This window comes from Sinohyriopsis cumingii, chromosome 5 (assembly GCF_028554795.1).
Source record: "Sinohyriopsis cumingii isolate HCF-2022 chromosome 5, ASM2855479v2, whole genome shotgun sequence".
NCBI lineage: Eukaryota > Metazoa > Mollusca > Bivalvia > Unionida > Unionidae > Sinohyriopsis > Sinohyriopsis cumingii.
In genome coordinates this window covers 37,834,326-37,860,624 of record NC_142965.1, presented here as the reverse complement: position 1 = coordinate 37,860,624, position 26,299 = coordinate 37,834,326, and the positions used below count along the sequence as shown (strand labels likewise).

The window sequence follows — 26,299 nt, the reverse complement described above, 5'->3', positions numbered from 1 at the left end:
AACGACGCGAGCAGGTGAAACATCATGCGGTATTACCGAATTCGATTAGAATGATAATCATCGGTCCATCTGGATCTGGTAAGACACAATTGTTATTGAATTTGATCATGCGATGGCTGAAATGGGACAAATTGTATTTGGTTGCACCATCCGTGGACGATCAACGTTGTTATCAAGTGCTAAAAGAATTTAGCGACAATACCGACGAAGGTACAATCGAATTCATCACAGACATCAATGAAGCTCCATCCGTGGAGAATTTGGACGGTGATGTTAATAATCTTGTTGTTTTCGATGACGTTATGCTGGACAAGCAGACCAACCCGGCTAGGATATTCTCGCGTGGCAGACACAAGAACACCGATGTTATTTATGTAACACAGAGATATACGCAGATTCCAAAGGTGATTAGGGACAATTGCAATATTTTATCGGTGTTCAATGGCGTAGACACGCACACGTTGAGAAATATCCATCAGACCTGGTGCAACGGCGACATGGATATAAATAAATTCAAAAATTTATTCAGCCGCGCTCAGTCAACACCGCATGGTTTTATCACGATCAATCTTCACGATCCACGCAGTCGGTATCGAATTGGTCTCGATCAAATTTATTCATGAAAAAGTAGCCCCACGTTGCAACAAAAAAATTAACACAAAAATTTATTCCCTTCATTTATTTTTCCTGTCTCGAACGCTATATTTACTAACACACCGGCGCGACCACCTGATGCACTTGGTCTGAAATGCATGAAAATTAGCTTCCGTAGAAGGCCGTAAAAGTGAAATCTGAGGCTTCTACGGAGAAAGTTCTCGTAGGAAGCTTTATTTTGTCTGGAACGGAAGGTCTGTACAACTTCCCTGCTGCTATATGTATGGTGTGTGGGTTCTAAAGCGGTAGGACTATGATCCATTTACGGTATAGGCATAGAAAGGTAAAATTATTCCGATCATGGATTGTCGCGGGGAAGGTCATAATAGACTTGCATTTTGTGGAAATTTTGTCCATGCAACTAAAGAGGTACCTTTGGTTATTCTGAAGAAATTTTGTCTTGGAGTTGTGGATGGCAAGGTAATGTAGATACATTGTGTTGCTTCTATGTTATATATATATATATATATATATATATATATATATATATATATATATATATATATATATATATATATATATATATATATATATATATATATATATATTTTCCAGGGACTTTTACTTACATGCATGTATGAATTCCTTGATTGTCGTATATTCTTAATGGTTGGGAGAGAGAGATGTGTAAACAGGAAATCTTTTATAAACGGAACTCAGATTATATGCTTGGATACATGAATATATGAAACAAGGCAATTTTTAGTACCTCAATTTCTCCACAAAATTATCGAATAGATTTGTTCCTGTAGTCGAGTAGTGGAGTGTAAAAATAATGTTACTTGTATAGCGAGTGACTTAACAATTTTTTAAAGTAGGAAGTAGGGCAACTTCTGGGATAGGTTAATTTAGTAAAATTGGTAAGCGGCTAACATTTAATGCATGTACAATTTACTCAAGAAAATATATTTAAACAACGCAAATGTCGGGCGGCCATACCTAAGCGCATGGTTATGCCAACATACCGAGTTTCCCAAACTGTCTAAACATCTGCAGTCCAAACATGAAAAGGTTGCTTGATAATGTGCTTTCCAACAACCACTTACGTAAGTAAGGACTGCTAGGTGATACTCGCATTTTCTTAATTCGAGTGGAGACAATCATTTAAGACACTTATTGCAAAAATGTATATTAAAGAAAACGTGTTGTGCATTGCATGTTTAGGACATGTATTGTACTGTGTGTAATTAGAAAACATGTTGTACATACTATGTTTAGAACATGTATTGTATAGTGTACATTTAGAAAACGTGTTCTATATTGTATATTTAGGACATGTACAATGTATAATTAGAAAAGTGTTGTACGTTGTATGTTTGTATTTGTACAGTGTTTATTTAGACAACGTGTTGTACGTGATATATTTAGGAAACGTGTTGTGCATTGTATATTTAGGACATGTATTGTACAGTGTATATCAAACATCACATGATTAGACAATAAACGTCAGATATTGCAACAAATCATATATGTTTTGATTCAGATCGTTTTCTTTGAGAAGATGGAGACACTCGAGGCCAGATTAGAAGAATTCTTGATACCAAAGGAAAATGTGACCAACCTAAAGGAAGGGTAATTTACAGGAAATCCCACTTCCATTTTCATTTCTGTTTGGACAAAGTGGTCTCTCTAGATTTCTATGTGATTCTCCGAATATTGGGGGAATTAATTTGAACTTTTATGAAAGGACAACTTTAGAGACTTGCACGATGGCCTAAACTTGGTTATGTTTCTTTACGAATTAACATTATATAATGAGTTAGTTTTGCGACTGTTCCTATCACGAATGTGGTGACCCATAAGAATACATAAATAGGTTGTTGAACTTGTTGTGGTAGGGTTTAAGGCCATTTTCAGCACATGATAGGCTGTACATGGCAGAAAGTATTAATGGTGGAGGAAGAACGCGGGAAAACGCCGGAAAGAACCACCGACCCACGAAAAGCCACTGGCAAGCTGTCTCACATACTCGCATTGGCCGAACCCGAGACTCAAACCCACACAGAGGTGAGATGGCAGCAATTCGTATCGGTGAGTACTTTAGACCACTCAGCCACTCGGGGCCCCCACATAAATAGGTATTGGAATTGAAAATTAACGTGGTTGACACCTTTAAATTAATTGTTTGATCATCTAGGGGATTACACTTGGCACATCCAATAATAGATTGAACTCACAGTGAAAGTAGCCATGTAATCATGAGCGAGAAATGTGTAGTATGCGAAAATTACGTCTATAATGTAACTGAATATTATGAAGGAAAAAAAAATGCACTCGTTCCTGGAGTAGTCCATAGACGTATTCCAAATAGTTGTTTACTGGATGAAAGGCAGATTATCAGGAGACCGATTTCTCACAAAATCAATGTCTCTGAAAATAAACATATGGATAAAATTTTGATATCTCTATAATCAACCATTAACCGCTCCGGTGGACTAGTGGTTAGAGCGTCCGCCTTGGATGCGGGAGGTCGTGGGTTCGATCCCCGGCCGAGTCATACCAAAGACTTACAAAAATGGTACTAACAGCAGCTGCCTCGCTTGGCGCTCAGCATTAAGAGGTTAGTGTTAGGACTGGTCGGCCTGGTGTCAGAATAATGTGACTGGGTGGGACATCATGCTACATGTCTGCGGCATGATGCCCCAGTGCTAAACATCACTATAAACTGTCACACTGCAGACACCGTAGCGATATGACTGAATTTTTTTTAAAACTACGTTAAAAATCCAAACTACACACACACACACACACAATCAATCAAACATTTATCGCACGAACCAACCAACCAGTTATACAAAACGACCAAGTGGTAGAGTGGTAAAATAGTGCTCCTAAATTAAAACACACGTTGACCCATTTATGCCAGTGTTTGCTTTTAAACATATTTTATTGTCAACAATAGCGTTACAGTGATAAAGGAAAATAAAAGATTTATTTCAACCCTATTAACTCTACTTCGCATGTGGTACTAAGATATCAATCATTTTGGGCACAGTCATAAAGCTGAATAATGAAACATGACTGTTTTGATTGAGTACATAATAGATAAACGGACGCTCCTTTCACATTTACTAACTTAGTCATTCATCTAAGTGGCAGTTTTTTTAAAATATAAAAATGCCAATGCACGTGCCAGCTTAGAGAAAAAGAGCGACGCAGAGTGACCACGTGGATTATTACAACATTCTTTTCATTTAAAACATAGCCAGAACTAAGTAATAAAATCAACATTTAAATTTGGTTGGTTAGATGGGTATGTGGTTTTAAGAGGGCGCTTTTAACCTATCTCTGCTTAATCATATGTAGGAAACTGGAGAATAGTTTTTTTTCCCCATGACAAATGAAGGCATGCAGCCGACTTGGGCTGGCTTGCGATGGCATTATACACATGAACCCGGATCTCTATTTTAAAAACAAAACCAGCCAAACAAGAGGCATATATCACTTTAATGATATCATCTACCAAGCCTATAAAATATTGTAATAACACAGACAATAAAAATGAAAACCAACCAATGGCAGGAGTTAACAAGAATGGGGCCCAATTAACAGAGTTAATTTTATGTTTGAAAAAAATAATTCCGTGTTTTTGCATTATCCATTCGGAGATCTAAATCAATAACTAAAATCACGCAGCGTGAAGAAAATCAGTACGTGTGGTCGTGCTCATAACAACAGCAATACATATTCCGACGTTTTTAGGCTCGAATAAACAGTAACACAGAAAGAGTGAAAACAACAAGCTTTTTAAAATTTAACAAATAATTTATTTCCCTGGCAAAATTCTGTAAAACTAAAAAATAATATGAACTTACGGTTTTATAGAATCAGATCCAAAAAGGATTCAAAAATAGTCCGAGAATAAAACTTTAGTAGTCCTAATAGCAAAATGTTTTACTGATTTCACGTTCGAATCTCGACGAAGAATCCAAGATGGAAGACGATGACATATGCTATAATCTGTATTGTTGAAGTCTACAATTCCTTGTAGAAATACAAATAATGACACTCCAGTGTTGGAAATCCAAATTAAATTTGTAAGCAATGTCTTTCCAAAATTTCTGTGTGAGCACTCCTTAAAATATTTCCAGAGAAAAAAGAATGAATCCTTTTTGAAATCCAACTGATCTGAAGAAAATTATAACTCAAAATCTGGCTACAACAAAATAACTTGACATCAGTGTAAAAAGCCCAAAACTGAGAAATCTCTCTCTCTCTACACATCTCTATTAAAACTGACAAATGCGCAGTAATGGAAAAACCGGATATGCGAAATCGAAAGGGAGAGGTCACATGGTCGTGTTTATGTCACGTATTCCAAAAATGACCCTGACGAAAACCAATCATTTTAAAATAAAATAGATCTTTTTTACGAAATTTGCTACAAATTCTGAAACAAGGTCAGGATTTAGATAAACACCTGGTGTTTACAAAAAAAAAAAAAAAAAAAAAAATGATGCAGGTCAACTGATTTTCTGGAAAAATATCATCTCCAGTGAAAAAATGTACATTATAATAGCATATAATACAATAAAAAATTTTAAATTGACAAACAATTAAATTAAAATAAATATGAATTAAATCAGATATATGTAACAGATGACAGAAACAACAACCACAATAACAAGACCTATCTTTATAGGACATGGACTTCTCCAGTCAAAATGCTTCAGCTACGTCCGAAGGAACATTACAAAAACGGGTTACATGTAGACTGTCCAAATTTCAAAGCATTAAGAAATTAAGTCTATCGCAAATATATACACAAAGCGTTTTATATCAATTTCCTTCGACAAATATTACCTGAACATTGTAATGTTCTTTATGAAACATATATCAAACAGGATGACTTTGTAAACAGTATATTCTAGGAAAAACAAACCGTATCGTACTGACAGACAAAGTAACAGTGACCTAATTGTTCGACAGTGTAGTACTTTACATGAAGCATATACATATCAAAGTACGTAATTCTACAGGCAGTAGTGTCTGAGAAACTGAGATAAATTTTAATTATGAAGCATATCACTGACTGTGAAGCATCGGCAACGGTAACCTAAATCTGTCCAACACTTTAGTACTCTAAATGATACGTATTCATAACGAGTTATTTGCATTTAAATATCGTAAAACTTAAAGGTCAAATTTTAGGAAAATAAAGTCTGCGATAAAGTACCATTCAAATTATCTTATTAAACAAATCTAATTGGTTGTTTGTTTTATTAAACCAAAAATTGCGGTTTTAAATAGCTACCTCCTACTCCACGAAGAAAACACAACTGACTTTCGGTAAATGTAAGTGTAGTTACTTTCTGAACGTTACGTCGTTGGCATCACTCTTTACTAAGTACTTTACCCTTCTTATCTCAACCTATACAATTATATTTTAACGTTACGTCGTTGGTACCACTCTTTACTAAGTACTTTACCCTTCTTATCTCAACCTATACAATTATATTTTAACGTTACGTCGTTGGTACCACTCTTTACTAAGTACTTTGCCCTTCTTATCTCAACCTATACAATTACATTTTAACGTTACGTCGTTGGCACCACTCTTTACTAAGTACTTTACCCTTCTTATCTCAACCTATACAATTATATTTTAACGTTACGTCGTTGGTACCACTCTTTACTAAGTACTTTACCCTTCTTATCTCAACCTATACAATTATATTTTAACGTTACGTCGTTGGTACCACTCTTTACTAAGTACTTTACCCTTCTTATCTCAACCTATACTATTATACTTTAATGTCAACTTACTTGCAGGACATCAATTGCAAATAGAACGCTATGAACTTACATACTTTAAAATCTGGGCATACATTCAACCTTTGCCATTTAGTCCTTTACATTGAAATACACGGTTTGGAAAAAATGGTTGGTCATTTTGGCCAATTAGGCGACAAAAAGAAGTTTTGAAAATATATCGATGCAACACTTACTAGTTTTGTTGTGTTAAACCCATTTTATTGTCGTTTTGTTAAGTAGTAACTTAACACGAAATTTGTCTGCACAACAGAGTCGTTCTCTGTTATTTTCTGGTGAATAAACACACACACACAGACACAGTCACAGATAGATAGATAGATAGATAGATAGATAGATAGATAGTAGTAGTAGTAGTAGTAATCGACAAGAGATTGTCGTATGTTATTACATCTATTTATCTAGGTCGTTCATTGCTATCAGTTTGCTGTCTAGAAGCTGAGTCTATCTCATTAAAATTTTGTAATTCTCTATACTTGGTATTTTCTCACTCTTTGAAAATGCATTTTACACTAGCATACAAAGGAGAGCATGTTTGCTCTAGTTTGTAATATTTGTTTTGGGTTTAGTAAGAAAAATGTATTTTATGCAGATCGGTAATATCCTTCTTAGGCGACCGCTCCGGTGGCCTAGTGGTTAGAGCGTCCGCCTCGGATGCGGTTGGTCATGGGTTCGATCCCCGGCCGAGTCATACCAAAGTCTTACAACAATGGTACTAATAGCTGCCTTGCTAGGCGCTCAGCATTAAGAAGTTAGTGTTAGGACCGGTCGGCCTGGTGTCAGGATAATGTGACTTGGTGGGACATCATGCTACATGTCTGCGGCATGATGCCTCAGTGCTAGACATCACTACAAACTGTCACACTGCAGACATCGTAGCGATATGACTGAAAAATTGTTAAGGCTACATTAAAAATCCAAATCACACACACACACACCTTCTTATACAACTTTTTAGTAGTGTGCTTTGGAATGTGTAGTACGTTTAGAAAACTATATTTGAATATAAAGGATATTATTCTTTATATTAAAATGAAACTATTTTATTTTGTACATGAATGAAATGGAGAATTAGAATATACATTTTCATTTTGCGTTAAACACAATTTTTCCCTCTTCAGATTCTCTGATATTACGAAGTCTCCATTATCGACTTTCGTCTCGTACATCAAGTTAATGTGATTGCCTGACAATCACGTCGTTCCATTGGTCAATAAATGTTTGCTGTTTTTTTTTTAAATATAATTTGCTTTGGCTAGATTAGTTTTTTTTTCTTCTCAAACAGTGTACGTTCTTGTTTCAATACATTCTAAACCCTTCTTTGATGTTATGCAAGAGTTAGCTTGAATGAGACGTTACATGCTATATACAATGACCGAGTTCTGCACTCAAATACGGGTTCACACTGAAAATGACCACGAATAGGTACACATTTAGACATTACCCAGCATTCTTACAAATCGTAAGTAGTAATCAATATGTTAACGACATTTTATGCTCTGTATATTTTATAGCATGCGGTAAATTTATATAAAAATTCTTGCATGTTCTTAAAAATATTTTTAAGATCAAACATATACTCCAGCATATCCATGTTGGTACATACTGGGTATCATGCAAAATAAATCTAGACTGAAAAATATGATCTTTGATTTTAAATGCGAATGTCTGTTGAGTCAGTATATATTTATACGTGTTTACTGACATGGTTAGTGTAAGGCGCAATTAAAGTTTTCGTTTTACATTACGATCATCTGAAAATGACAGAACGAGGACATACATACATACATACATACATACATACTTGATTATATTACTAATTATTTAAAAACTTGTTTAGGCCAGCAAAGATTCAATCTAATCTGAAATCTCCATGTGCCATAAAGAAATTCAGCTTATACGAGTAAATTCTAATATAAAATGACATGCCAGTTTAAATATATAGGGAAAAATTACCGATGTCAGGCAGGATGCAGAAATGGGAATTTACCCTCCAAAGGTTCTCTACAACCTGGCACATATATAGCTACGATAATTTGGCCTCGACTGAAATCTGAATAGCCGAGAAAGAATGTAGGGGTTACTGAGTTACTAGTTTGAGTACTTGGATTGTACGAAATGCTCTCCAAATCACTTAGCACAATTCACGCCTTTCTCAAACCCCATTCCCCTCCCAGCCTCCAAACAAAATGAAGAAAGTTAACGAGATTTCTCCTTACTTCCTGAGCCGATTAGAATAATTGAATCGATCATACTGGACTGGTGACCTTTATTGCAGCAATAATATACCATGATTAAACGTTGTATTTTGGCACCAATGATATCACCCACGTTCGCCAGAATTAAACGAAAACTTACGATTCAGCCGTGGATAAAGAACCGTGTAATAAAACAAATGTGATACAGGTTATGTAAGTTACATAATATCTTGAAGTAATAAAATATGAACAGTCCATGCAGCTCGTATAATATAGGTTTTATCTACACTTCGTTTGATCTTTAATGCAACTCAGGATGTTACATTTAAGAAAAGTGTACGCTCCTTTTACTCGCCACAATACATATCTGTAGTCATTACTTACTGTAAAGGGGCCCAGGCGGCCGAGTGGTCTAAGGCACTCGCCCTTACAGATTACCGATACCTCATCTCTGCATAGGTACGAGTCTCAGGCTCAGCCAACATTTGTATATGAGAAAGTTTTGCTTCCATTCGGTCATTGGTTCTTCCGTGGATTTTCCTGGGTTCTTCCTCCGCCGTGTATAGCCTATCATGTGCTGGAAAATGCCATTAAACCCACAACAAAAACCCCTATTTACCATTAAAAAAATGACCTAAACATAAACTTTAAGTCTTGACACCGGACATACTTATGAGCAAATGTCATTAATCGATCGGCCGGAATGGTTTTGCAATCTAGCTCCAAACCCGACAGATCATAACAGATTAACCTGAATATCTCTAGATCAATTATTTACTAAAAAAGCAACAACCCAACCAATCTTTATGATAAATTTAAGTCTTGGCAGATGTAATATACTGCGTAAAAGGTTTATTTGATACTTTAGATAGATCGATAGATACATACATACATACATACATACATACATATATATATATATATATATATATATATATATATATATATATATATATATATATATATATATATATATATATATATATAGTCTATTCAGTTAGCTAGCTATGATACAACTGATATTTTCCCCCCAGGCAATTCATACTTCCTGGCTTCGTAGATACCCATATACATGCATCCCAATACCCTAATGCTGGAAAGGGCCTTGACCTTCAGCTCCTAGACTGGTTAGAGAAATACACGTTTCCAACGGAGGCTCGTTACAAGGATCTGACTTTTGCCAACAACGCCTACGACATAGTCGTGGTAAGCCCTCGGGGTTCTTTACTACAGCTTTTGTTCAGGTCTCTAATTTCAAATCAGAGCAACGCATATCAGATCAGTCTAAGATGAAAGGTGTATTTCCATAATTCTAAGAACACTAATTTCAAGTTAGACCTCCTTATTTTGTATACTTAAGAGCAGTCTTAAAGAAAATAAAGGCCACGATTGCATATCAGCTGCATAGCCAGGGAAATGATAGAAATTATTTATTAACATAGATAAGTTTATTCTCACTCAAATCTGGTTACAGTTGGATCTCCTCGGACCAATGTTATTGGAAGATCTTACCGTCCCTATCTGGAGTCATATTATAATGACCTTATGGTCAGTAACCCTGAAGCTTTCAAGATTCTGAATGTCATTCTAGGTATTCAACAACATATTTGTCAATCGGTGTAGGCTTCCCCGTACACCAAATAACAAGGGCTAAAGCCGATGAAAAGACTTTCCAAATGGTCAGTATACTTCTATGTTATGTAAGTAATTGGTTCACGAGCTGTAATCAGATCATAACCTCTTATGTCAGCCTCTTTCTATATATAACGTAGGTTTTTGGAGATCTGATTTAATCAAACTGTCTTGGCACGTACTTATCTCAATAATTCATAATTTAATATAAAAATTACGTAATTAGTTCGTGAAAAGAGGTGGTTTACTCTTTTTTTTTATTTCCTAATTGGCTTTTTGACATGAATGATAATGACTAGCTTTAAACAGGTGTCCTTCCTCAGTTCATCAAGAAATATAGATCATAATGTGTTTAAATACATTTGGCATCCCTTTAAAAATATATCCCAAATAATTCAGATAATGATGACGGGTTTTAATTTAATTAGCGACGGTGGGTATATTTTCCGAAAACCGAAATTGTAACAAATCGAAAGTAGGGTTCTTACCCGTACAAAGTTGATGATTTAAACGTTGTTTCAAAGCTGGCCGGCGTAGAACAGGAAGAAGAATCCCAGTTATCTCCCTTATTTCGGCACAAGCAGTAAAAAAAAAATTCGACCGTTAATTTAGATAACCTAATTAAAATCCCTATTAATTCGTCAACCTTTGTGTCAACTATCCAAGAAATACCTATGCGCATTGCATTATTCAATGCCCAGTCAGTAGGACCACCGGAAAAGCACACAGAAATAGTTAATTTTATCAACGACCAAAATGTTGACATATTTTTCCTGATAGAAACATGGATAAAAACATCAGGCGATGAGCCCAAGTGTGCGGATCTAACACCCACTGGTTACTCCATCAAGTCGTTCCCCCGTAATTCTCGCGGAGGTGGAATTGCCGTCATCACAAAGAACTCCATGATAAAACGTCTTAACTACACCACAACATTCAATTTCGACCACACATCGTTTGAACTAGTCCAAACCACACTCAAACTGGAGCAAAGGTCAGTCCATTTTTTCTGCCTATACCGCCCTGCTCCTAGTAGAAAAAACAAGCTGGTTGACTCTCTCTTTTTGGAGCAGTTTCCGAATCTCCTGGACCTTGGAAATTCGATAGGTGGCAACCTGATTATTCTTGAAGATTTCAACTTTCACTTTGACTGTCCTGGAAACTCAGATACATCAAAACTCATAGATTCCATTAATGTTTTCAACCTCAAACAGTCAGTTAACCAACCCACCCATAAACATGGTCACATTTTAGACTGGATTCTTCATAGACCTGATGATAACATTCTACGGTCCTTCCTGGTATCCCATGACCTTGCATCAGATCCCCTCTGCATTATATGCCATCTGGACGTATCAGTCCCTAACCCTCCACCTTTATCTGCTACTAAGAGAAACCTCCGTATGATAAATAGAACGAAACTAATGCACGACATCCAAGCTAAAATAACAATTTGCTTACCTCCTACCGCAGAACAACTCGATAACTGTCTGCGTTCATTGCTTGACAAACATGCCCCAGCTACCAAGTGCAGAGTATCAATTCAAAAGTGTTCTCCATGGTATAGCAGTGTTAGGGACCAGCTTCGCACTGCTAAAAGAGATCGCCGTAAAGCTGAGAGGCTCTGGCTTTCCACCAGAATCACTATTCATAAGCAAATCTATGAAGCCGCTAAGAAGAATGTCACAAATATAGTCCATGCAGCGAAATCAGCCCAGTACACTACTAAGATCATGGAAAGTTCCAGCTGCAAAGAGCTCTTCGAGATTACTAACAAGCTAATGTCAAGGAACAAATCAACACCACTTCCAACTACCTTATCTCCAGTCGACCTTCCGGACATGTTTGCAAATTTCTTCCATGACAAAGTACAAACCATTAGAGATAAGCTTGACACCATAATTTCAATTGACACGTCGTCACCATACAGTTGGAATACGGAATTTGAGCGGCAACCATTAGCAGCATTTGAACCTGTCTCTATGGATTTCGTACGTACAATCCTGATGAAGAGTGCACCAAAGTCATGTGAACTTGATCCAATTCCAACATCACTGCTGCTTGAGTGCTTAGATCCAGTATTGCCTTCACTAACTGATGTTATTAATACCTCTCTCTCATCCGGGGAATTCCCATCATTTTTCAAAACTGCCTTTGTAAAGCCTCTGCTGAAGAAACCAACACTAGACCATAACGATTTAAAGAACTACCGCCCAGTTTCGAATCTCCCATTCATATAAAAAATCTTAGAAAAGGTTGTTCTATCCCAGCTTGTATCTCACCTAAATTCAAACAGTCTTTTAAGCAATGTACAATCTGCATATCGCCCTTGCCACAGTACTGAAACTACTCTTCTAAAAGTAGTTAATGACATTCTCTCTGCGTTGGATAGCGGAAAGATTACAGCCCTCACCCTCCTTGATTTGTCTACAGCATTTGACACAATAGACCATGATATATTACTTCACCGTCTCCAGCATGTACTTGGCATTCATGATACAGCCTTACTGTGGTTCAAGTCCTACTTGGTCAACAGGACACAAATTGTATCTGCAAGTGAAATACACTCCAGCCCAGTTGATCTATGTTGTGGTGTTCCACAGGGGTCTGTTCTTGGACCTGTTCTCTTCATTCTGTACACTCGGTTGCTCTCAAGTGTCATAGATCATCATCCAGTGTCTCACCAATTGTACGCTGATGACACCCAAATATACAAATCTAGCCACCCAACTGAAGTTGATGCTACCATCCGAGGTGTAGAGAGGTGCATTACTGATGTGAAATCATGGATGACAGGTAACAAGCTGCAGATGAATGATGATAAAACCGAGGCCATTCTGATCACAACACAAAGACTTTCTCATTCACATCCTTTACCTCAAACAATAAATATCAGCAACACCAACATTAAATTCACACAATCAGTACGAAACCTAGGTGTTGCTCTGGACAGTACTATCACATTGCACCAATATGTTATGAACATATCCAAGGCTACATATCTTGAGCTGAGACGCATCAGCTCAGTTCGCAAATATCTCTCAGTTGATGCCACTAAAACACTTGTGTGTTCATTAGTACTTTCAAGACTGGACTATTGTAACTCAATTCTGTCTGGTTCATCTCAATATCTACTCCAGAAACTTCAAAAAATTCAAAACACAGCTGCTCGGATCATACTTAGAGTACCACGATCAGAGCACACCTCCCCGCTGCTCTGTACCCTACACTGGCTATCCATTTGATCCAGAATCAAACATAAAATTTGTTCTCTTTGCTACATTTCACTGTCGGACTCTAGTCCAACATACCTATCCGATCTCACCCATGTGTGCACACCAGCAAGATACTTACGCTCCTCTTCTGACAATCGTATACTCGTTATTCCCACTATGAAAACAAAGTTATGTGGACAGCGTTCATTTGCATACCAGGGCCCAGCAACGTGGAATGAATTGCCCACTGAACTTAGACACAAAGACAGTGATCACATTCAAGAGGGCTCTCAAAACTCACTTATTTCGACTGCAAGAACAAACTTAAAAACCTAATTATCCTAACTGAAATATTCTCAGCACGTTTTTTTATTTTTTAATGTTTTTCTGATTTCATGATGTTTGTTTTTGTAATAATATTATTATATGTTTTTTATCTTATAGGTGTTGTCTAATGTTGTAAAGCGCTTAGAGCTTCTAAAGATTAGGCGCAATACAAAGTCCTCATTATTATTATTATTATTATTATTAAAGGAGTCCTTATTGGGGGTCACTGACCCTCTTCACAGACAATGACTCTAGCAGCTAAAGTTAAAAATGGGGTTTGGGGAGGTGGAGAAATTACCATTTTGGTGCAATCTTTGAAATTTGTTTAATAAATATGATGAAGTTTCAACAGAAAAATAATTATGATAAGTATTATGTAATTGCAATGTTTTTTTTTTATCAAGCTATGCAACCAACAAGTTCAGTTAGTTTCCCTTGATGTTTGTCTTTGACAAGAGAGGTTTTGACTAGTTTTATAGAAAAGATCATACATACCTAATCGATATTTACTCAAATATTAACAGTTTCATTTGCATTAAATAAATACAAAGGATGCAGCCGAGGGTCTTCAAGGGTTACCTCCTTCTCTTTAGGACACAAGGTACTAATCATACGGAAGAACTGTAAACCAGTCTTGAAATGGGTGAACAAATAATAGAGTATATACGGGTTTGGTGGTCCAAAATTGGTTAATAATGAAAATGAAAATTTTAGTAATAATATCTTTTGAGAGCTTATCCTATCTGTAATTTAAAAAAATATAGACAAAATTCTATTGATGTAGTTTTAGTATTTTTACAGGCTTGACTTAGGAGTACTCATTAATGAAAGTAGCACCCGATTCATTGGTGCAGAATCAATAACATGTGTTTCATGCACATGTAGATTAAGAAAATGCTGCGGGTCATACGGTGTTCTCCACACAGAAGCTTGTACCAAGGATAGTTGTGCATGGAGAAATATAAGTCTGATCATCAGCACCCAGAAATTTTAAGTTATTGAATTTTGAATATGATAGTGTTTCCATATGTTTACTATGGCAGTTGAATTAGTACCGTGACTCCTTTAAACGGACAGTAATTAAGTTAGATTATCTTGTAACTCGTGTCACAATATTTGTAGGCATGATGTACAGAATTACACATTTGACAAACACGTGAATATATCTTATAGAATAAACGAATTAACATACCAAATCTGACAGATTTTAAGTAAAGGTGATGTCTACTTACTTGAAACCTTGTGCTAATTATGTTTACTTTCTAGGACCGAGTGATACAAAATGGGACAACGACTGCCTGTTATTTCGCCACAATACACACCGACGCAACACTTCTTCTGTGTGACATCATTCGTAAGTACTTGTCTGAACAACAAAATGATTCAAACAATTGTACACCCCTCCCGTGCGCTCCATACATCCACTACTTTTAAACTGTGACGCCTCTTAGACAATTTAATAATTCATTTTTTATTCTGAAAAAATGCATATTATTTTCACCCTGACAACCATTTTAGATTACAGGTAATCGGTTTAATTTACTGTCGTTAATTTATTGTCTTGATATTTTTACAATACAGTATCGAGGCGATATGTGGAATAAACCTGATACATATATAAGTTCATAAATGAAATGCCGGAAATCAGATTTTAAACTGCTTAAGGATTTTTTTTTTAATAATATATAAATGCTGTCGAAGTTTTACAAACAGTAAAAGTCAAAACATTCCTTTCCTATATTAGTGCAAGTTTTACACCTACTTAGAAAGAAGAAAAAACTATTGACTTCCACTGACAAGGACTGCCTGCTATTTTGTTGCAATGCACACAATACGAAAACAGATCTCTAGTCTATCCAATTTATTTCTAAATAGATATGTTGCCTAAACAATATAATTCTAAACAGTTTACAAAATGAAATGAGGAATACGAAATATCTTCGATGATAGCATACTTATATATATATATATATATATATATATATATATATATATATATATATATATATATATATATATATATATATATATATATATATATATATATATATATAAAGATATTGACATCTGGGTCTTTACACACAGACAAGACTGGTCAACGAGCACTGGTTGGAAAGGTGAATATGAACAGGAATTCCCCTGACTTCTACAGAGAAAACGCAGAAGAATCCATACAGGAAACAGAGCGGTAAATGAAGGAATAAGTGAATGAATCCAAGTGATAGATAGATAAATAGATATTATCTTATTTTGTAAACTCAATTTGAAATTCTTTTGAATTTCAACTTAAACAGATAAATAAAATTAACAAAAGAACATTATATTATATTAATCGAATTAGCATGAATTATATAAACATCTAAGGAGTAATACTTTCTGACTATATTAGTTTATTTCCTGTAAATGGGTATTTTATGTGATATCTTTCAGATTTCATATTATGTAATAAAAAACGGTGTTTTTAATCAAAGAAAAACTGGTTTTAGCCCATGTTTTATTGTTTCCTAACTTTGTAACTTGCCTTTCCTGTTCTTTTTTTTCCAGCTATATAGAAAGTGTCCTGGAAAAGAAGGTACTTCAATCAAGTTTTATACAGAAACACATTGTATTAGTAAGGACTTATTATGGGAAGGAACTGGAGGGTATTGTCATTTTTTTAATGATCAAGGATTTCATGTTCGTAATAAATAAACTCGTCATTATGTGGAGAAAGGAGAAATTTTTTGTTTTATAAGCAAATAATCAGAGACATGTCGGCAAAATGTTGGATGCATCCTCATAACTGTGTCTGTCGGTATGTGCGTACTTACATGTCCTTGCGAAAATTGGCATGTCTCGCGTCTGTATCTGGTCTCTTTTAGTTGTATGTGATTTTTCGAAGTTTTAATTTCTTCCTCTTGAATTTTTTTTAAATCAGACAGCCTGTTTTACTTCTGAAGTGAGCATCTGGTAGCCAAAAACAGATGTTTTCCTGAAAATTAAATCCATATAGCGATCAACGAAATCCATATAGCGATCAATGAAATCCATATAGCGATCAATGAAATCCATATAGCGATCAACGAAAATTACATACACTATATATTATCTTTTATTTATTATATATTTCTATATATAGAACCTTACTGAGGAATATTGGACGACACAGTTACTTGTGTTTATCCCAATGATTCGAGTTAACAGAGCTCTTCGTTAGAGGGGAAACAACTTGCATCAATGAAGACACTTCACACAAAAGCCGAGAGGAAGGCGTGTTACACATTTAAATGAAAAAGGGAATATAGACAAAAGAGATTTAATCGATGAGGCAAAAACAGCAACAAAAAAGATGAAAACTGTCTGAAAATGAGTCAAACAAATTATCTATATTGTGTTTCGTTTTGAAAATAATAAAATTGTATTTGCAAATTTGGCGGAGTACCAAATTATTTGGACCTGAATCGAGGCTATGGATAAAAAATGGAAGACCAGGTACTGAAATATATATCAAAGGTTATGTACCAGTGGTAATGTACTAATGGTAATGTACCAAAGGTTACGTACCAAAGGTTATGCATCCAAGTAATGCTAGGCTTCGAGATGGTGGTAAAGGGAATCTGTCATGAAAATATTGTAGCGGAATACCGAAAAACAAATAATAATAATAATAATAATAATAATAATAATATAAATTCATGCAATAAGTTAACGAATACTTACGTATGTAAATATTGTCGTAAATACCTGCATACGAGTCATAATCTGACACCTAAATGACTTTTTTTAAAAGACTGCATTTGGAATATCTCATTTCACCACAAGTTCTTTGTTGCTGCATTTAGTGACGTTCCCTGACGTATGCATTCTGTGTCGTCTACCGTGAGTCACACTCAGTCGGTAGCATCTCAAGGGACTATGCTGAATGTACCACTTAAGTATTGGTGGTTGGCGAGTTGATTTTATTGCGAATTTGACTTTTGTGGTGTTTTATTCTTTTTCTAAAAACAGCTGGTTCACCAATATATCGGATGACACATTCTGCATGTCAGGATATATAATACATTTATTGGCTCTACATCTTAATTTATTCATAGTGAAGCAAACTCCTGCAGCCGAACATCGGAACTATTTCGTCTCGGCATAAGCTTGCAAATATACGGCACATGACTTTGTGTTTGTGTGCACCAACATGTGCAAACTCGACCGAAGATACTGGTTGTAACGTATGATGATAAAGCATGACTCACAAATATTTTTACAGTTCTAAAAGAAATAAAAGCTCTGAAATATTTGGTAGTTGCTTCATTTTTTTATAGTATCCACTGATAACGCCAGTAATCACCCCTCGATTCAGCGTTTCTTGTGACAGCAAACTACTTAAGCAGTTGGGAGACTTGGCGAAAAAATACAAGGTGCCTATACAGGTAGGTAGAATTTTTTTCATATATACAAAACACACATATGCGCGTGCACAGCATGATTAATGTGGCATAATTTTGTAATGAACATCAGTGTGTGTGTGTGTGTGTGTGTGTGTGTGCAGCGAGAGAGACAGACCTATAGGTAATTCTCTAGCTAAGCAGACAGAGAGATAGTTCAATATATAGTTAGACGCTATTATTATATGCTCATTTGTTTTCTCCGTTAACATTGCATTGTCAGAATCGTTCAGTATTGTACGATACTGAACTCGCGCTCAACTTCATATTGCACTCATAAAGAAAATACTTTCTATTCTAAACAAACAATTGACGCAGACGCTAGCACTTTTTATTTCTAAACAAATCATGTACACTCTCGTACCTGGCGGTTTACATTTTTGGTTGATTAAATTTGTTTCTGAATGAACTAAAGCAGATGCTTCGTGGATTGCCACATAGCAGCTGCTTTGCTACATTCCGCGTTACCTTTTGATGCAATGCTTCGGATTTAGGCGGGCGATAGACGCCAGATTTCATAAAAATGCTGGGTTCCTACAAATAACATGCAAGTGACAAGGCATAAACTGTCTTTTTTAGCTGGTAATAAGAATGGCATAAAATATACTTACAGTTTTACAACCTGAATTTCCTCAAAAAGTATTCTCTTAGGTCTGCAAATCCGAATTACATGAGCCATGTCATGGGTTCTCAAGCTTGATTACACATTTCAAATTTGTATTGTAATTTCGACTTTATTCCAAGTGAAATTACATCCTCCTTACTGCACTCAAAATGGAATAAAAATTGTATTCCATAGCGTCCTTTTGATAATTGCAATTGAAAGACTTCATATTTTCCCCATATTATGATTTTAACATTCAATGACAGAACAGAAACACACTTGCAGATGTCAACACGCTGCTCCGTCGCCGCTTAAATCCGATGTACTTCATGTAGAACTGGTATAGATACAACCAGTGCATAATCACAAATTTTCGTAGAAACGACAACAGTACCAAAATCTATTCATTCCAGATCAAATGGAAAAGTTGTTGCAATGCGCATTCATTCACAGTATGACTTCAAATTTAAATTTTAAGTAGACCAAAACGCAATTTTCTTTCGAACGTTATGTCTAGCGCGCGACTAAATTCAAATTTATCTGGGCGGAATTATGTGCGCATTAATAATGTTGTTGTTGTTGTGTAATGATGAATTTGCGCGTGTGTATTTAGTTTGGAATACGACATCCATTCAGTTACTTTGTTTCTTGTAGTGTATTTTTGTTTGTATAATTAAGCCTTAGGTAGAATAAGAAAATGAGCATATAAATAAAAGGTTACTGCATTTGTATGGGCAAAATATGAACTCGTTTTGTCGGATGAATATACTGCACTCCCAAGATCGTATTTTCCCATACAAATGCAGTAACCTATAGTTATTGTTCATACTTTGTTCTTGAAAAAAAATAATATTTGCATTATTATTATTATTATTATTTCAGACGCACATAAGTGAGAATAAAAGGGAAGTTGAACTTGTACATGAACTTTTTCCGGAAAGCAAAAACTACACCGACACCTACTATACTGCCGGACTTCTAACAAACAGAGTAAGTTCTTTACACTACATGTATAATGCGCATGTGTTGATGCGTACTGCTTGTGTACTTTAAAGTACAAATTAGTACATTAATTGATCGTTCGGAGAGAAAGGAGCGCATCATAACTCGTCGTTAAGGATTTAATTAAATATATAATCCCAGTTTTATTATTTTTTCCAGACACTAATATATGATCCTATTTGTTTATCTTAAACACAAAATGTCTTTATTTTCCTATACTCATAGAGCTGACCACTCTGGTGGCCTAGTGCTTAGAGTGTCTGCCTCAAATGCGGGAGGTCGCAACTTTGAACACCGGCAGTCATACCAAAGGCTTATAAAAATGGTACTATCAGCTGCCTCGCTTGGCGCTTAGCATTAAGAGGTTAGTGTTAGGACTGGTCGGCCTGGTGTCAGTATTCAAGAAACTGGTTTAAAGAGAGGCAATGGACTTGAATTGTTGGCAATATTCACGAAACTGTAAAATGTACATAGCGTATTGTATAATCATATTTTGAATCACTTGTTTTAAGATATGTTTTTAAAATGTTTTGAAAGGCGAGAGGAACGAGGACGAGGACGACAACAAGAACTTGGATTGTATTCTTAACTTTGCTCTCCCTCTCTCTGTCTCTCGCACACACACACACACACACACACACACACACAGACACGCATACATACTTATATACACTTATCTGTTTCAGACTGTTTTGGCGCATGGCGTATTCTTATCCTCAGAAGAACTCTCTTTGATCAAAGCCATGGGAACTTCGTTGTCGCACTGTCCCAACTCGAATATTTCGTAAGTCTCTATTGCCACAGCTCCGATTCTTTCACTTCAGCTTAATTCATATAATTTGCATCATCTCTGACTCTTTCACGCGACCTTAATTCATGTAATTTTCCCTATATTTGACTCAATCACGTGACCTTAGTTCATGTAATTTTCCTCATCACTGACTCTTTCACGTGACATTTGTTCATCTCATTTTCCATATCTCTAACCTTTCACGTAGCTTTATGTCATATCATCTCTAAGGTAAACAAAACCTCAGCTATTGATTGAAAGCCTTTGATAGCAATGGCAAGAATATCAATTCCATAACAAACTGATAGCCTTTGATAACAATGGCAAGAATTTCAAAACTCAAAACGGAAAACCTTTGATAGCAATGGCAAAAATATCAATTCCATAACCAACTGAAAGACTTTAATAGTAATGGCAAGAATATCAATTGCATAACCAACTGAAAGCCTTTGATAGTAATGGCAAGACTATCAATTCCATAACAAACTGAAAGCCTTTGATAACAATGGCAAGAATATCAATTCCATAACAAACTGAAAGCCTTTGATAACAATGGCAAGAATATCAATTCCATAACAAACTGAAAGCCTTTGATAACAATGGCAAGAATTTCAATTCCATAATAAACTGAAAGAATTTGATAGCAATGGCAAGAATATCAATTCCATAACAAACTGAAAGCCTTTGATAGCAGTGACAAGAATATCAATTCCATAACAAATTCCCTGTGAAATCGCAGCGGGAGCATCTTAAATTGGTATTGTGTATCTGTTCGTCTGTCTGTGTCATTCCTGCCTGGTAGTATTATTTTGCCATGTAAAGATTCGTGCAATTTTTAATTATAAATACCGGTAGTTAGGAGGTTGGGGAATTGGTACTTGTCCGTGACTGCAATAGAAGCATGGGAGTTCTGCAATCAAATAGAGAGAGAGAGAGAGAGAGAGAGAGAGAGAGAGAGAGAGACTCGATGGTCTAGTGGTTAGAGTGGTCGATGGTTAGAACCCCGGCCAAGTCATATCAAAGACTTATAAAAATGGTTCTAATAGCTGACTCGCTAGGCGCTCAGCATTAAGGAGTTTGTGTTAGGACTGGTCGGCCTGGCGTCAGGATCATATGAATGGGCGGGACATGATGCTACATGTCTGCAGCAGTACGCCCCAGTGCTAGACATCACTATAAACTGCCACCCTGCAGACATCGTAGCGATATGACTGAAAAAGTGTTAAAACTACGTTGAAAATCCAAAGCCCACACACTCACACACATAATAATATTGATACTATATTTGCCGTGTAAGGGTCTCTACGTTTCGCAAATACTTGTGCACTATACAGTAGCATAACATGCAACAAAAATATCGTACCAGAATTACCTACATAAAAACTGTAATCAGTCATATTACTTTGATCATTTGAGTACAACGTTAATTAAATGAAAAATAATTGCAATTTGAGAAAAAAATCCCCATTACTTTAGATCTGAACTAGAAAGTTTTTTTTTAATCACTTTGCTACTGTCTTTTTAAGCTAAATAAACACATATATTGTTTTCATACTAACCACGTGGAAAAACATTCACATGAGCATAGGGAAGGACAAAAGGACGTCTTTTGACTAAAGGCAATAAAGCATAACATCGAAGACATCCGAATGTACTTCGCTGCAGTGTTACACGGTTTCATTGAATATCTGCTATTTGATAAATATAATATTACATTTTGTACGCATTTGAAATTGCGAGTGCAACTCAGTCATAAATTCTAGTTGCAATGGTGTTCAATGTAGGATTCGATGAGTATTTGAAAAGTTCTTACTATTTGTATAGCTGTTTTGTTTCTTTCATCCTATCAATAAATCTAATGCCGATTGAAAGCCAAAATACCTCTCTAAAACTATCTGCAGTTGCACGTGCAGCAAACCGCACACCAGAAGAGAAATGTGTTTGACCTAACATAGGGAAATGACAGTGATGTAAAAATGTCGGAGAAGGCGAACCGCTGAAGTTAAGAGAATTACTAAGGGTACGAAAAAGATGAGTATCGGTACAAGGGAAACTAACATTGGGCAAACATCTTGGAATGATGAGAATCAGGGTCCAGCGGAAATTCTATGTCGAAATGCCCACAGATTTAACATGTGAGTTGGTGTCGGGGGTATAATGATAATGTGTGATATCACCCATTCCTTATGGGTTTTGGCTATCGTAATCTATGAGATGATCGACCACGGTGTTATTGGCTAGATGGAGTAAGCAATACAATAGAATATGAAATTAATGAATGGAATAACAGAGATCTGAGCAGAGATATAGAATAGAATAACATTAGGCCCAGTATTTGAAATGTAACAATTTTATTAATTACATTAGCAAAATGAAATTGAATATGACATGTGACTGACTACCTTTCTCTTAGAAACAAAGTTAAAACATTTATGCGAAATTCAATTAGCCGTTATGTTATACTGATAGAAGAAATTTCATCATATATTCGAATGACTGATCGAACTGAAATTGCGGGCATGTCAGCATCGCCTGGTGCTTCCTATCTTTTCCAAATCCCAGTGGTGATAGGTCGGCCTTGCCGTATTTCATCATCATCATCATCATCATCATCTTCTTCTTCTTCTTCTTCTCTCTCTCTCTCTCTCTCTCTCGCCTCTTCGGGTCACCAACTGCCATTTCTTTAGACTGTATTCTTTTCGACTGTGCAATACATTATGAAGCTATTTTTGCTTCAAATATAAAATATAATACCCAACCTAAATACGTGTCGGGTTTTTCCTCTTCCTTTGATCAACAATATTCATACTCTTTACGTCAGATATCGTCTATCGTAATTCAACAGAACTAAGCTATGGTCAGTTTGCAACATAATACACACACACACGCACAAACATGTTAATGTGAATTTATAACTTTTCCAGCCGCTCATTGCATTCTTAATTGGAACTACGACATAATTAGAACTCTCGGGTAACCAGTACTATCCCGCGGTAGCTAAAAAGTACCAGCTGAGCTATGCATGTCGATACACACTCCTAATGTTTACAACCTCGATTCCCGGTTTGAAAGAATTCACAACTTAATTACACAACGAATCAATGGACTTCACTCCTTATCATAACTACGTTACTTTACTAATTAGCGATAAATTGACATACGTTTCCTGACATAGAAAAATCAATTCTCAGCATACATTATATAAATCATTTAAGAGATACAATTTACTTCTCACCAGCAATGCATGAAACCTTTATGATACATGATTTCCATTACATACAAAACAACTATATCCGAACTCATTCATATAATGAATGAGTCGTACATATAACATTTGAATTTGCAAACAATTACTTTTGAACTCAAAGAAAAACATTGATTTATCATTTTAAATGGATAATTCAACGAATAATTACAAACTTATATCAATGGACATATATTGTATGCAATTGAGACAAACCTTATGCGTTATCGAGGCTCGCACACTTTTTATGAAGCCGAACCTCTCTCTTTTCGTATCCCTCACTTTCCAACTCGCCTCCCCTAGACAATCTAACGAAAAATAATTATTATTTTCCGGAGCTTAAATTCTGGTTTACCTCAGAACTTAGACTGACTACTTTCTCCGGGAGAATTTCTTAAAAGCCTGAACTCCGTCTGGGAAAACATAATCTCGTTTAGATTAGCCAATCAGAATTACTTTTTCTTTACCCGCCAACAATTGTATAACTCCCATTGAAGTCAGTATAATCCTCTATTCCGCCGTATTAATAACTTTGCTGGAAAATATCATTTTTTAACACTTATTCAAATCGCCAAACTTCCTAAAATATTTCTTGATTTGTCTCAACAGTTGCCATTTTCCGCTATTGAACTTGCATTCACACTGACGTCTTCCATGTCTCTGACCATTATCTAACGGACCCTAATTAAAAGTCAGTTCATTCCCCAAACAGAGCCAGTTCCATACCTTGCAGTCAGCAAAAGATTGAGAGTCCAGCCCATACATAAAACCTAATGGTTACATGTCACGCTGATTGCGACAGAATGGACAGTTAATTTATTTCTACGAACGTTTGCACCATTACAGTGGGAGTCTGGGCACAAGGGGAATTTAACAATAATCTGTCTGACTAACAGTCTGACACTGATTAAAAGAATATGAGAGAACGGTAATGTTAAAAGAAATGTACATAGGTTCAACGGCGCTTTCGTAATGTTAAAACTATACAGGTTCAACATTAATAAGGCGCCTGCGGTACAAGCGGAAATGTATTGTTAAAATTGAATGTGACATTTCCCTTTGTATATACAAATGGTTTTTTGATCTTCAGTAAAACATGGCATCTGGATATAAGGGAACATGTGATGTTAAAACAACACTGATTAACCACCACATCATTTTCACTGATCATTACACTGTTATCTACTCTACTGACCAGCACCCGCACATCCTAACAGACGAAAAGCAAAGGAGTACAATTACACACAAGCATACTATCACCCCTGAGAAAGGTAGGAAAGTTCACACAGGCATACCTACTATCCAATACGCCGCCTAAATGATCAGTATCCACACTTATTAACTAACGGAAAGGGTAGGTGTACTCACAAATGCACACACTGCCATCCATGGGTGGGGTAAGAATGCTCACACAAAAACATAGCATCACCCATAAAAAGGGTATATGGTCTCACACACTATAGACTCAAACAAATTATCACACTATCATCACAAGAGATAATAATGGAGCGTGGATTTAAGTTTAAGCTGTGAAAGACACGTATAACATTTAAAAAAATTCCAATCATTATCAATACTTGAGTATTATCTCTGTTTCTAAAAACAACAGGGTCGTTGGATTTTATCCCGGATGTCGTATGTTATCAATACCCAGGGTAACTGCATCTTCCATACCAGGTTCGACATTAGGGGTACATCTGGACATGTTAGTTGCCGGAGACTGACATCCTAAAATAGTCACATCTGCCTCCGTTTCCCAATCGTATGTTATGGGGACTGAAAATTCCTCCCTCTGTTCTTCTCGTCTCTGCTTTCTTCTACTTCACCATCTCTGTATCAACCGCTACTGTACCGTCTCCCATCGTTGAGTGAGGAGTTGAGAATGTTGTTCCCAGGAGGTGCTGTACTCTGTTAAACAAGCACATAGCTTCACTTAAGTTGCCTATTTTTGCTGGTTCTCTCTCATTTTCCTCGACGAGTACATGCTGAATATCAAGACCGATGGATGTACCACTTTATATTCTTTAACCACGGACGTGAAGTAAATATTCTTGAATGTGTAGATACGGACATGAATAAAACATCCTATTAAAAACAAATTCAAAGTTGGACAGTTAAAGAAAGTAAAGAAGTCAAAAGCAAAGTTTGTTAAGAAAAATTGACCAAGAATAATAATACCAGCTAACTCAATTATAAACAAGTAAAGATTTGGTCCAGTCCCTCCCTCTCCATGAAGAACTGATAAATACAAAAGAAAAGCCACGTTTAACAAGAACGTTTTTACAATTTTAAGAGAAGACCAAGAGTTTCTTCCATCAAGTACAGTGTCATTTTGCCATCTATTTATACTACGTTTCTGAGCTGAAGAAAACAGATATCCATAGTGATCAATAAACATTTATTTTATTGTATCGTTTCATGAAAAATCATATTGAAGACAGTA

At 35.9% G+C, this 26,299-nt stretch overlaps 1 protein-coding gene across 1 annotated transcript in view; it reads left to right on the top strand.

Moving 5' to 3' along the window:
• Positions 1-954: 954 nt before the first annotated feature.
• The window catches only part of LOC149798963 (guanine deaminase-like), a 47,741-nt gene continuing 22,396 nt past the window's right edge, over positions 955-26,299 (top strand). The window contains exons 1-9 of the mRNA XM_089958111.1: positions 955-1,074; positions 2,138-2,226; positions 9,659-9,830; positions 15,065-15,152; positions 15,884-15,986; positions 16,343-16,370; positions 18,094-18,201; positions 19,703-19,810; positions 20,509-20,606. Coding sequence (XP_089814237.1) covers positions 955-1,074; positions 2,138-2,226; positions 9,659-9,830; positions 15,065-15,152; positions 15,884-15,986; positions 16,343-16,370; positions 18,094-18,201; positions 19,703-19,810; positions 20,509-20,606 — 914 coding nt within the window. The remainder of the gene's footprint in view (positions 1,075-2,137; positions 2,227-9,658; positions 9,831-15,064; positions 15,153-15,883; positions 15,987-16,342; positions 16,371-18,093; positions 18,202-19,702; positions 19,811-20,508; positions 20,607-26,299) is intronic.